The 13729-nt window shown below is 40.4% G+C and overlaps 1 protein-coding gene across 1 annotated transcript in view; it reads right to left on the bottom strand.

Annotated features, from left to right (window-relative positions):
* SYNE1 (spectrin repeat containing nuclear envelope protein 1) overlaps positions 1–13729 on the bottom strand; it is a 982166-nt gene that overhangs the window by 728378 nt on the left and 240059 nt on the right. The window contains 1 exon segment of the mRNA XM_030198470.1: positions 2298–2471. Coding sequence (XP_030054330.1) covers positions 2298–2471 — 174 coding nt within the window.

Below are 13729 nucleotides of genomic sequence, written 5' to 3'. Positions count from 1 at the left end.
AAGGCTGGCTATGGGAATCACCGGTGCTACTGGAGGGAGAACGGCGCTTCAGGGCAGTAAAAGTGAGCAGATCACGCGGACGGGGAGAGCGGGCAGAAGAGACTGGCTGGGCCTGGGCCCATCCAGGCCCACCCGTGGCTACGCCCCAGTAGCCTACTTCTTTGTACAAAAGTGACTTAAAAGGCATCTGAATACACAGATTACATTGGGTGCCTCTTTATAAAATTACCCTCTGATTAGGGTAAATTGCATGTGCAATACAGCAAGTCCACATTAAGCTTTATACTTTGGTCCCTATCAACCCCAAATCTGAACATTTGTTTGTGGGTCTTTGCATTCAGAGAGGTGAACGTTCTCCACAGTATACAAAGAAAACACTTTTCAAAGGGATACAGACACATTTAACTGTGGGATTGCTGGATAGATTATGCACAGTGAGAACTGCACTCATCACAGCAGCCACATAAGCAGAGCAGAGGGAACCATGGCACTCTCCTTTCATCCCCACACACCATAACAAACCATCTGAGAAGAGTGGATTTATTAAGGCCGCAGCATTCTACTACTTATATATGTTAAACAGATTTTACAGTATCGTGCAATTACATTCACGCATGCAACTTTTAATATAAGGTAATTAAATACATAAATCCTTCTCTATCTAAAGCATTTCAGGGCAGGGTGTCTAGACTTTTGAGTCACACAGCTCCAACTGTTTCCATCATACTGAAAAAGCACATTTTCTGCCCTGTCTGGGCATACACTGTAGAAGTGCTGAGGCACTACCATCACTTCTTTCATCAGGGGTTGCCGTCACATTCTCCACCTTAACCGTTGACTCTTCCTCTTGATACCTTCAGCCTCCCCCCATTCCATCCAAGTCTGGGGTAGGCACGACCATCCTTCTGTTATTCTGGCACTGGCCCCCCTCTGTAGAAGAGGGGGACTGCCCCTGGTCTTTGCCATCATCCATGTCACTGCTAGCATGTGACAAAATAACTTCACATTTGACCACTCTTAAAGCTCGATTTGGTCTAAACATACTACTGTGTGCTCTACCAGGCTAGGACCCACTGCCTTTGTATCGCTCCATAGTGCGACCGCACCTTGAATATTGTGTTCAATTTTGGTCGCCGCATCTCAAAAAAGATATAGTGGAATTAGAAAAGGTGCAGAGAAGGGAGACGAAAATGATAAAGGGGATGGGACGACTTCCCTATGAGGAAAGGCTAAAGTGGCTAAGGCTCTTCAGCTTGGAGAAAAGGCGACTGAGGGGAGATATGATAGAGGTCTATAAAATAATGAGTGGAGTTGAACGGGTATATGTGAAGTGTCTGTTTACGCTTTCCAAAAATACTAGGACTAGGGGGCATGCAATGAAGCTACAATGTAGTAAATTTAAAACGAATCGGAGAAAAGTTTTCTTCACTCAACGTGTAATTAAACTCTGGAATTTGTTGCCAGAGACTGTGGTAAAGGCAGTTAGCTTAGCGGAGTTTAAAAAAGGTTTGGACGGCTTCCTAAAGGAAAAGTCCATTGACTGTTATTAAATGGACTTGGGGAAAATCCACTATTTCTGGGATAAGCAGTATAAAATGTTTTGTACATTTTTGGGATCTTGCCGGGTATTTGTGACCTGGATTGGCCACTGTTGGAAACAGGATGCTGGGCTCGATGGACCTTTCGTTTTTCCCAGTAAGGCAATACTTATGTACAGATATCAAGACAGCGACACCTCACTTGTCACGGTCTCCCCACCTGCCCTACTCATAGCTGTGGCCAATTCTTTAAATTTGGTATTCATAAAGCCTGGAGATAGGCAGCTATAACCTACTAGGTCAACTTCGTAATAGCATTTTTAGACAATGGTAGTAGGAACACTATTGGTTTTCTGTTATTTTATAATATAGAACACCTGGTTGCTGGAATTTACTTTATAAGAACATTACTGAAGTTATTAGTCATTACTCTCTGCTGTTTGATAACAATGCTAGATGCCTTTGAAGATTATCCCAGAGTCTGAAGATTAACCCAGTCCTTGGGGCACACCTAGCCAGCCGAGTTTTCAGGATATCTACAAGGAATCTGCATGAGACAGATTTGCATACCAGTGAGGCAGTGCATTCAAATCTGCCTCATGCATATTCAGGGTGGATATCCTGAAAACCCAATTGGCTGGGTGAGCCTCGAGGACTTGGATGAGAAGCACTGCCCTAAGGAATAAATGAGCCTTAATCTTATGATTGAAATGGACATCAATGCTGATGCAATTTTTTTTTAAACATTCTCCACCTTACCTCATGTTTTTCTTTAAAAACAGCTGGAAACTGCAATTCAGGATCTATGACAGAAGCAATTTCATTGACTTTCTCAACTGACTCATAGAAAAATGTAATTTCCTTCTCTAAGACTTCTTGTGGGGTCAACAGCTGCTGAGATTCATGAAGCAGTTGGGGACAGTGTTCCTTCGCCTGTTAATATAATGAAGAAAAGTCAGCATGATAATGATATTCATTTTTAAAAAATGTTTATGTGTATTGTTTTTTTTTTAGTTTATTAGGTACTTCATATAATACCCTTCAGAGGAACATCCAGGGTGGTTTATGCTCTGATTGAGCAGCTGACCTCTGACAGGATTAAGGAGGCATGACCCCTCCTTAATCCCCCAGTAGTTGCTGTCCCCCTCTTGCTCCCCTGAAAGTTAAACCAGAAAGAAAAGCCAGGCTCTATGTCAGCAGCAGATATTACAGCCATTCTGAAGGAAGCAGCAAGCAAATTAGAGGAGTAGCCTAGAGGTATGTGCAGTGGGCTATAAACCAAGGGATACAGGTTCAGATCTCACTGTAACTCCTTAATTTTTCCTGAAGCTTTCTCAAGGAACTGAAAAATAACTTACTGTGCCTAAAGATATAAGACACCTGCAAGCCTGAAGGCTATTAATATGGTGTACATTCAGGTACAGTAGGCTTTTTTTCTGTTCTTGGTGGAATCACATTTACCAAAAAAAAAAAAGCTACAATGGGACTTGAACCTATGTCCTATGGTTAACACAGTCCTCTCTCCTGCAAGGATGTCTCTGTTGCCATTATAATAAGAATGCTGGCAGACAGATGTCTCTGTGCCTTGTCCCTCCCCCCCCCCCCCCCCCCCCCCCCCCCCCCCCGATTATAATTTAAATGTTTTAGTTTGTAAAATGGTTGTTCAGGATGGATGTCTCCAGCACAAGGACGTGCTTCTCAGATATTTTCAAACAGGAACTATGAATGTCTTTTCTGTTTGAAAATTGCTGTGAGATGGACTTTACAAGCAGGACGTTCCAGTTCTGACTTGAACGTTCTTTCGAAAATGCTCCTCCACGTGTCTTTATAAAACAGCCCCCAAATGAGTGCCCACTAGGACTCTCTCTGCACCTAGGTGATCCATTACAAAAAATTTACACCTAGGTGACCCGTTACAGGAATTTTAAAACAGTGCCTAAAATATGAAAATGAACCTATTTTAAGCTTATGTTATAAAGATAAAAATGGTGCCTATGGGCCTTCATAAAATAAGTATTCAGAGTACACATAAATGTAACTGCACACACACAAATTCATCCCTGCAGGTGCACATGTGTGCACTTACTCCATGCATGGCTACATACCCCTGCTCCCTCTGACCACACCCACTGGACAGTGCATGTCCACGTATGTGTGTTATTGTTGGCACACAAACCTATATGTATGTATACAGCCGTGCAATTTAAGAAAAGCCCGCTTTCTGTGTGTAAATGAGGTCCATTTTCAATGTGTTTTCATGTGGAAAAACCATTTTATTTCTCTAGCCATGCTAAGGACTGCCTCTTGAGGGGGCGATAAGTTTGGCTGGGCTATGGGCATTTCTGACAGCCAGCACACGGTAATGACCTGTGCAGTAGCTATCACAGCCAGTCACTCTGCCTCTCGCCCATGTACGGCCCAGATCCTAACCTCTCTCGTTTTGGACAGCTAATGTGGGATGTTTAGTGTAAAATGCATTTCAACTAAAACTCAATAAAGAAAAAACACATTGTCTCATCCTCTCATCCCAACACAGCTCGGACAACCCCATAAGTATGAACACCCCAGAGTACACCCTTCCTATCTCAGAGAGCCTGAAAATCCTCGGCGTCACACTGGACCGTAATCTAATGCTAGAGAGCCAAGTGGCATCCACAACAAAAAAAAATGTTCCATTCAATGTGGAAACTCAAACGCTTGAAACAACTTTTCCCGAGGGAAACATTTTGCAACCTGATATAATCAATGGTACTAAGCCACGTAGATTACTGCAATGGAATTTATGCAGGATGCAAAGAACAAACCTTAAAGAAACTTCAGACTGCACAAAACATGGCAGCTAGTCTTATATTCGGAAAAACGCGATTTGAAAGCGCAAAACCCCTCCGCGAAAAGCTACACTGGCTCCCAATCAAAGAATGCATTGCTTTCAAAATCTGCAACCTGGTTCACAAAATCATCTGCGGCGAAGCCCCGGGATACATGACAGACTTGATCGACCTACCAACCAGAAACTCATCCAAATCAACACATACATTTCTAAAACTGCACTACCCAAGCTGCAAAGGACTTAAATACAAATCAATCTGCGCATCCAGTTTCTCCTACATAAGCACGCAACTGTGGAAAGCACTACCAAAAGCCCTGAAAATTACATACGACCACCCTAAATGTCCGGAAATCACTAAAAACCAACCTGTTTAAAAAAGCATACCCTACCGATCCAACTTAAATACCTGGTCTCTGCAACACAACAAAACTAAAGTACGTATGAACATAACTCAACTCTACCATTGCACAATTCCTTAATATGGCAACGCTACATAAACTTTATATTACCACAACATCACATTGTATTTGTTCACACCGGAGTCTGCAAACGCCTCTCCGGTATTATGTAAGCCACATTGAGCCTGCAAATAGGTGGGAAAATGTGGGATACAAATGCAACAAACAAACAAACAAATAAATAAATAAATAAATAAATAAATAAAAGCTCCTGTTTTAGAGCAGGAGACAGTGGGGCTCATTTTCAAAGTACTTAGACTTACAAAGTTCCATAGGTAGTGTGGGCCTGCGCTACTGTGAACCAGGCTGAAAACTCCACAGTAGCAGCGTAACACTATTTAATAAAAGGGCACCTATATGATTTGGAGCATGTATAATTAGTCATGAGCTACCAGTTTCTTAACCAGGAATCTGTAATTTCTGTTTTATTAGTGCAGATCCAACATATTTGAATAACGGTAACACCGAGAATCAAATCTTCAAAGCTTTACCGATGGGAGAAGTCCAACTGTACGCTGGCCATAAACTTCTGCAGGTATAAATATAAGCATGGTTTGCACTGTGGGTACTTATTGCATTTCATTTATCCATATCAAAAGAGGGGTATGTATTATCTGTGGCAAAGAGAGGTCAGATGAAGGAAAGGCCACATGAATTTTACTTGGGAATGATAAATGCACTCCCCCACCCTAGTAGCATTTTTGGAAGAGGAACCTGAGCAAGGTTTCCCTTTGAAAAATGTGACTTCAGGTTTCTGGGATAGGTCTGCAAGCCACACAGTATAAAAATTGCTCCAATATGTACATGCTCAATACCTTCCTGTTATCATACATGGAGTATCTACTTATTATTTGTAAAGAATAACTTGCATTCTCCTGCACACATACATTGGGACATAACATTAGCATATTAAAGAAGCAGCAGTATTCAATGAACTTGTACACCACTTGACTGTTTCTTACTTGTTAGACATCACTTTGGACAGCTTTGTTGAAGAGGTTCACTCAAGACAAAGTCTACAAGTATAGCCTGAAATAAACAGCTTACAAAGATATCCTCAAAAATACTGCATTATCCCATATCACTTGACAGATCATATGGAAGACATCTAATTGTTTGACACTGAACACTGTTTTGAGGCAGCATATTTAATGAAAAGTTCTCCTACTAAACAAACCTGAGGACAGGGCCGCTGAGAGACTGAGCATGGCCCGCGCCAGGGCCGCTGCAGCTGCCCCCCAGGATCGCCGCCCCTACTGTCCCCCAGGATCGCTACCCCCCTCCAGGATTGCCACCATCGCCGCTGCCACTGCTGCCCCCCCCCCCTCCACTGCAATTTCACATACCTTGACTGGCAGGGGTTCCCCAAGCCCCATCAGCAGAAGCTTTCCTCCAGCGATGTTCTTCTCTCCACCGCATTGCCTTCCCTTTCCCTGCTTTCCCCCTCACATTGTGCATGCTCAATTTCATCAAAACCAAGTATGCGTGACATGAGGGGAAAAGCTGCTGCAGGGCAGGCAATGTGGCAGAGTGAAGAATAGCACTGGAGGAAGGCTTCTTCTGCTGATGGGGTCTGGGGACCCCCTGCCAGCCAAACCAGGGGCCCCCAAAGCCCATATCTGCTCCTCTCCAGCCTCTAAGAGGGGCCCAACGCCAGAGTTTTCTCTCTCCTGCTCCTGTTGTGACACGATCACCCAGGTCCTGTCAAGAGCAGGAGAGAGAGAGACCCTGGCACCGAGCCCCCATTGGAGGCTGGGCTTGGGGGAATCTTGCCCCCCTCTCGGAGGCCCTGACAGGGAGTGCTTATTGTATACAGCTGTTAATTATGCCATGAAGCATTTGTCCCAAACCAATTTCAAATAAATTAATTAACTCCCCAGCAATCTCTGCATTTATTGGGTAATTCTATATGAGCACAAACCTTTAACACAAAACATCCCAAGTCCGACTTAGACGTCATATCAAAAATGCCCCTATTCCCGTTTTCAACGTCTGAAAACTAGCATTTAGATGTCCATATTGCATCCAAATTCCAATTTTATAAAGCCAGAATATGGTTGTCGAAAACTACAGTGCATGCTTATAGGAAGGGTGTGTAGTATGGGTGTGCTTTGGGCATGGCTAAGGAGGGGCCAACAGATTAACATCCAGCTCTTATTGCAGAAGGGGAAGGGACATCCATGTCCAAAAAGATGGATATCTGTATTTAGACCTGGCACTTAGCATGTTCATTTTAGAGAAAGGTGCTCTGTTTGAGCAGTTCTCCACTGGAGGGAATAAGAGAAATCACAGTAGATATGTTTTTCTGTCCCTAAAGAGCGCAAATTAAAAAAAATTTTAAAAAGTAAAGGAAAATCCAAATAGATACAGAGAGAGTTGACCCTATGATTTGTGGATCTCTGCTTGGGGTTGCAGCTAGCTGCTTTAAACATTAGGCCACTCCTCCCTATGGGTGTCTCTTGTAAGATAAGTCATTTATACACTTGATTAACATTTTTGTGTATTATTAAGAGATTTAAAATGAATATGAACCAATGATACTTATAGAAGGCTTATTCGGTACTTAGCTTGCATTTACGGTTGTATGATAGCCCCAGTTTGAAGGGATATATAGATAGACAGATGTGCATATGTATGTACATATGTATAAAATTGTTTGTTTAGGACTATGGTGATACTATATTAATGACTGTTTGCCTCTTGTACTTGTACTTCTGGGGAAGGTGTATACTATTTCTTGACATTTTATAGCATGGATAATCCTCTGCTGCCACAAAGATGTTCATGTCCCCTGGTAATAGTTTGGACATTTCACTCTGCATGTATGTTCATGATGGATGTAGCCAATGCTTAGATGTCCATTTCTGTACGTCAGCAGTTCCTGTTCTAAAATACATGAGACATGGATGTCCACATCTGACATACTGACGTGGACATCCTTATTCTGGGTTGAACATCCTTTCTAAAATCTGCTCCATAAAGTCTTTTAACTAGCGTGCACCAACAGGCTACCGCAGAATGTGTTAAAGTGTACAATGGATTTGTCTAATAGTTTCTCCAAATAAGTGAGCGGCATGACGAAAGCAAATGAGATGTGTTAGCTTGTGTACCACATTTGGAACAAATTGGAGAACTTACACATCCAGCATAAAAAGCTTGCTTCTGTGAAAAATATGATCTACAGATAGTATTTTTGGGAGGGGACATATAAGGGGTAAGGAATAGGTGTTCCTGCATTATCCAGTTAGCATGTTATCGTAAGCATAGGCTAACTGGATAATGCAGAGTTAGTGGGGGTACACTTACCACTTTCTAAATAGGCGGTGGTAAGTCCTACATGAACTCTCAATAGGTACCATGTGCCAATGGCAACATTTAACTCATGACATACAATTAAAAATATTGGGAATGCTCCTTCTTGATACAAAATTACTTTTGAGCTTGGCACATGTTAAAATCATGTGTTAACCCACATTAAGCCCCAAAATGAAAGCACTTTAGCAAAACCATCCCTTAGAGGCCCTTTTACTAAAGCTTACCACGTGCTAATAAAATTAGCATGCGCTAAATCCTAAGAAGCCCATTTTAACCCTATGAGCTTCTTAGCATTTAGCATGCACTAATTCCATCCATGTGTACAAAGTTTAGTAGAATATGAGGCATATTTTCAAAGCACTTTGGGAGGCTAAGTTCCATAGGTTTCTATGGAACTTTGGGAGGCTAAGTGCTTTGAAAATGAGCCTCTATATGAATTTTAAGTAATTAATCTATACAATAAATTACAATGATCAAGTCATGTAAGCTTCAAAAACAGAAAAGCTATCCTTTTATTCTTTCTTTCTTTATGAAGTTTTTACCAGCTCTCTTATATGCAGTTGTACAGCTAATATAAAGGTTGATATTCAAAGTAAGAGAAAGTTGCTGAAATGGGTGGATTCAGTAGGAAGGGAGAAGACAGTGAAAAGTGGCAAAACATCCCCTTTCTCCCACAATTAGTCATGAGGCCAGCTGAGATTGATCTTGGAAGCATAAAAGAAACAGGAAACTGCTAGATCAAAAAAAATAAGGAAAGAAATATAACACTGACTAATTTCATTCACTCCCAATTACATCACTGCTTCCAGTCCATAAACAATGACTTCCTGTTAACACAGCCAGAGTGCAAGATATTACTACCTTACCTCACATTTTGTCCAAAACTGCTAATACTATCAAAATGTCACACAAAATACATGTAAACATGTAATCTGACTTGGAAGTGTAGTGCACTGCCATCTGCTCTATCAGCATAGACAAACGGAATCATATTTGCAAGAGTTTCCTATGGACCCATGATAGCTTTCTGAACTGAGTGAACAAACCTGTAAGAGGGTCTGCAGTGTATACCTTCACTTCATAAAACTGTTGCCAGACAATTATTTCAGCTGTAACTGGTGATAGCTGACCACCTTCTAGTGTGAATACCGTGTTCCAGCTCATTTGATTACTGGGATCTTGTGTACCTTGGGATGTGTATTATATCATATATGGCTACTCATATCTGATTTGATTTCAAAACAATTTTACTGATTTTAATAGAACCAAAAATACATAATACAACAGTAACAATTGTTAAATATTACAAAATACCATTTGATTTGATTACCTGATATACTGCTAAAGACTAAAAGTGTCATAGCGTTTTACAATCTACATCCCATTCAAACATGATCTTACAGAAATCACTAATGAAATCAAACACAGCCTCCAAATAATTAACTCATGGGCGGATGCATTCCAACTAAAGCTTAATGCAGAAAAAGCACAATGTCTTATCCTCTCATCACAATATAACATGATCAAACAAACCACTATTAACACCCCAGACTATACCCATCCTTTAGATTGTAAGCTCTTTGAGCAGGGACTGTCCTTTTATGTTAAATTGTACAGCGCTGTGTAACCCTAGTAGCGCTTTAGAAATGTTAAGTAATAGTAGTAGTAGTATCTTGGATAGCCTGAAACTTCTGGGAGTTATAAGTGACCGAAATCTCACACTAGAAAAACAAGTGAAAAATATAACAAAGAAAATGTTTCATGCTATGTGGAAACTCAAAAGAGTTAAACCTTTCTTCCCAAGGGAAATATTCCGCAGCCTAGTACAATCAATGGTGTTAAGCCACTTGGATTACTGTAATGCCATTTACGCCAGATGCAAAGAACAAATCACTAAGAAACTCCAAACTGCCCAAAATACTGCAGTCAGACTCATATTTGGAAAAGCGAAATACGAAAGCGTTAAACCCCTAAGAGAAAAACTGCACTGGCTTCCACTGAAAGAACGAGTTGCGTTCAAAATCTGTACCCTGGTTCATAAAATCATCCATGGTGAGGCCCCGATATATATGTCAGACCTCATAGATTTACCAACCAGGAACACAAAAAGATCAACACGCACATTCCTGAACCTCCACTCAGTTGCAAAGGACTTAAATACAAATCAATATATGCATCTAGCTTCTCCTACATCAGCACGCAACTGTGGAATAAACTACCAAGGCCTTAAAAGCAATGCACGACTTAACAGCATTCCGGAAGTTACTAAAGACCAATCTGTTCAAGATGACATACCATAATGACCCATCATCATTGACCTAACATCTAAACTCTATCACAACCAGATAATACAGAATTCTCTTCACCTGATTGCTTCAATCAATTTGTCACCAATGAACATTAACGATTTACTCCTTATCTCTTATGCCGAAATGAACTGTTTAACTAATTTACTTTATATTGTACTTTAATATTTATCTATTTTTCCTTTAATTGGGTACCTTGGTCTACTATATTCTATAACAACCTATTCCCAAGGTATAACGTATGTATTGACCCGGACCTCCAATGCTGTAATTTATCTATTTATCAAACTGACCTCAATACCTCCACCCCTGGTCTAACACCGATTGGTGAAACAGAACCTTTATATAAAGGATACCAGGGATTCTGTGGGGTTATTTCTTATCATAGGTCATGAATTTAATTAATATTCAAAAATTCTACTTGTGCTTTATCAATAAAAGCTACTTTGTTTGCATTGGCTGACCTGAATCAACACATACTCTCACATCTTACATAAAAGTATCCTAACCACAATGTGTAAACGGAGCCCTTATCCCAATACCTTCATTTTCTATTACTCATGTCTATCCACATTTTCCTTCCGTCCCATGAAAAAGTGCACTTAACTGAATTAAATTCAATCTTCTCCAGCCGGCTGGTGCCTGCTCATGAGCCCGTGAGGTTTGTGGTAGTACTTTCTCCGGTATGCAGATCCCTTCGTCACTCCGTTCTTATTTGTCTTTCGTTGTATATTTCAACTTGATTTTCCAACTTCGTTCCTTCGTTTCTCTTTATTAATGTTTCAATATTGCACCTTGTTTTTCGACAAGCACGTCTTGTTTCGCGACATCAATCGCTGCTTCAGGAACTTTTTTTATTAATACTTTACTTTCTTACTTTCAATTCCGATGTTACAATGCACAAGATGGCCGCGTTTTTTTATATGACGCCCACAGGAACCTCTTCCAATCCCTTTGTTTCTTTTATTTAAAGGGGCAGCTAGTAGAACGCCTTCCATTCTACGTTCTTATTCAATCCTCTGGGCATAGTTGTTTTAAACTGATAAATCAACCGTTGTTCCCGCTGCCAAAGTTGTTGTTTAATATCCCCCCCTCTTTTGCCCTTACTAATCACTTCCAACACGATAAACTGCATTTGTTCAAAGGAATGGCCCTCCTCTGCACAATGCTGTGCCATAGGTGCTTCCGGTTTTTTATGCACTATTCCATGTTTGTGTTCTATTATGCGTGTTTTAAATTTTCTTGAAGTGTGTCCTATATAGATCTTACTGCATGGGCATCTGCTTGCATACACTACATTCTCTGTCTCACAATTAGATTGGCCTCTCACTTTGATCATTTGTTGCCCATGCTCCCATTCTAGAATCGATCCTTCTAAAATATTTGGACAGATACTACATCTACCACATTTCTTGTGGATTCCTGTAATTATCTGCCCCTTCGTCCACACGTCTGATCTACTACTACTACTACTACTTAACATTTCTAGAGCGCTACTAGGGTTACGCAGCGCTGTACAATTTAACAAAGAGAGACAGTCCCTGCTCAAAGAGCTTACAATCTAATAGACAAGTGAACGGTCGGTCCGATAGGGGCAGTCAAATTGGGGCAGTCTGGATTCACTGAACGGTAAGGGTTAGGTGCCGAACGCAGCATTGATCTACAAAGAGTATCTTGCAGATTCGTATTTCTCTTGTATGAAACCATCAATCTTTTATCCTTAAATTCATTCTGTGTTTGCAGTATACCCCAATGTTTTTTCATTATTTTTGTTATCTTATCTGATTCTCTTGTATATTTCAATATACAATTAATTTGAGGCTCATCTGTTTTCTCTCTAGACCGCAATAACCATTCTCTATCGTTAAACCTTGCTCTTTTTTGAGCTCGTTTTATCTCCTTATTGGGGTAACCTCTTTCTTTAAATTTATTCTTCAATATTTCGGATTTTTCCACATATTTCTGAGTGGAATCACATATCCTTCTATATCGTATGAACTGCGAAAAAGGTAAACTCCCTATCAGATGTTTGGGGTGCATACTATCATATGCCAAAAGAGAATTACTATCTGTTGGTTTTGTGTACAGATCTGTGTGTAGTTCTTGCCCTTCTTTTTGAATCCATATGTCTAAAAAATTAATATGGACCTTATCCAAGTTGTAATCAAAATTTAAAACACGCATAATAGAACACAAACATGGAATAGTGCATAAAAAACGGAAGCACCTATGGCACAGCATTGTGCAGAGGAGGGCCATTCCTTTGAACAAATGCAGTTTATCGTGTTGGAAGTGATTAGTAAGGGCAAAAGAGGGGGGGATATTAAACAACAACTTTGGCAGCGGGAACAACGGTTGATTTATCAGTTTAAAACAACTATGCCCAGAGGATTGAATAAGAACGTAGAATGGAAGGCGTTCTACTAGCTGCCCCTTTAAATAAAAGAAACAAAGGGATTGGAAGAGGTTCCTGTGGGCGTCATATAAAAAACCGCAGCCATCTTGTGCATTGTAACATCGGAATTGAAAGTAAGAAAGTAAAGTATTAATAAAAAAAGTTCCTGAAGCAGCGATTGATGTCGCGAAACAAGACGTGCTTGTCGAAAAACAAGGTGCAATATTGAAACATTAATAAAGAGAAACGAAGGAACGAAGTTGGAAAATCAAGTTGAAATATACAACGAAAGACAAATAAGAACGGAGTGACGAAGGGATCTGCATACCGGAGAAAGTACTACCACAAACCTCACGGGCTCATGAGCAGGCACCAGCCGGCTGGAGAAGATTGAATTTAATTCAGTTAAGTGCACTTTTTCATGGGACGGAAGGAAAATGTGGATAGACATGAGTAATAGAAAATGAAGGTATTGGGATAAGGGCTCTGTTTACACATTGTGGTTAGGATACTTTTATGTAAGATGTGAGAGTATGTGTTGATTCAGGTCAGCCAATGCAAACAAAGTAGCTTTTATTGATAAAGCACAAGTAGAATTTTTGAATATTAATTAAATTCATGACCTATGATAAGAAATAACCCCACAGAATCCCTGGTATCCTTTATATAAAGGTTCTGTTTCACCAATCGGTGTTAGACCAGGGGTGGAGGTATTGAGGTCAGTTTGATAAATAGATAAATTACAGCATTGGAGGTCCGGGTCAATACATACGTTATACCTTGGGAATAGGTTGTTATAGACTTTAATATTTATGAAATTTATTGTAACACTACTTTGTATTTCTCATTCCGGAAATGGAAATCACCATTACGGCATAATGCAAGCC

This window comes from Microcaecilia unicolor, chromosome 3 (genome assembly GCF_901765095.1).
Source record: "Microcaecilia unicolor chromosome 3, aMicUni1.1, whole genome shotgun sequence".
NCBI classification, from domain to species: domain Eukaryota; kingdom Metazoa; phylum Chordata; class Amphibia; order Gymnophiona; family Siphonopidae; genus Microcaecilia; species Microcaecilia unicolor.
The sequence above is the reverse complement of the archived record's forward strand: the minus strand, read 5'-3'. Positions and strand labels throughout refer to the sequence as shown.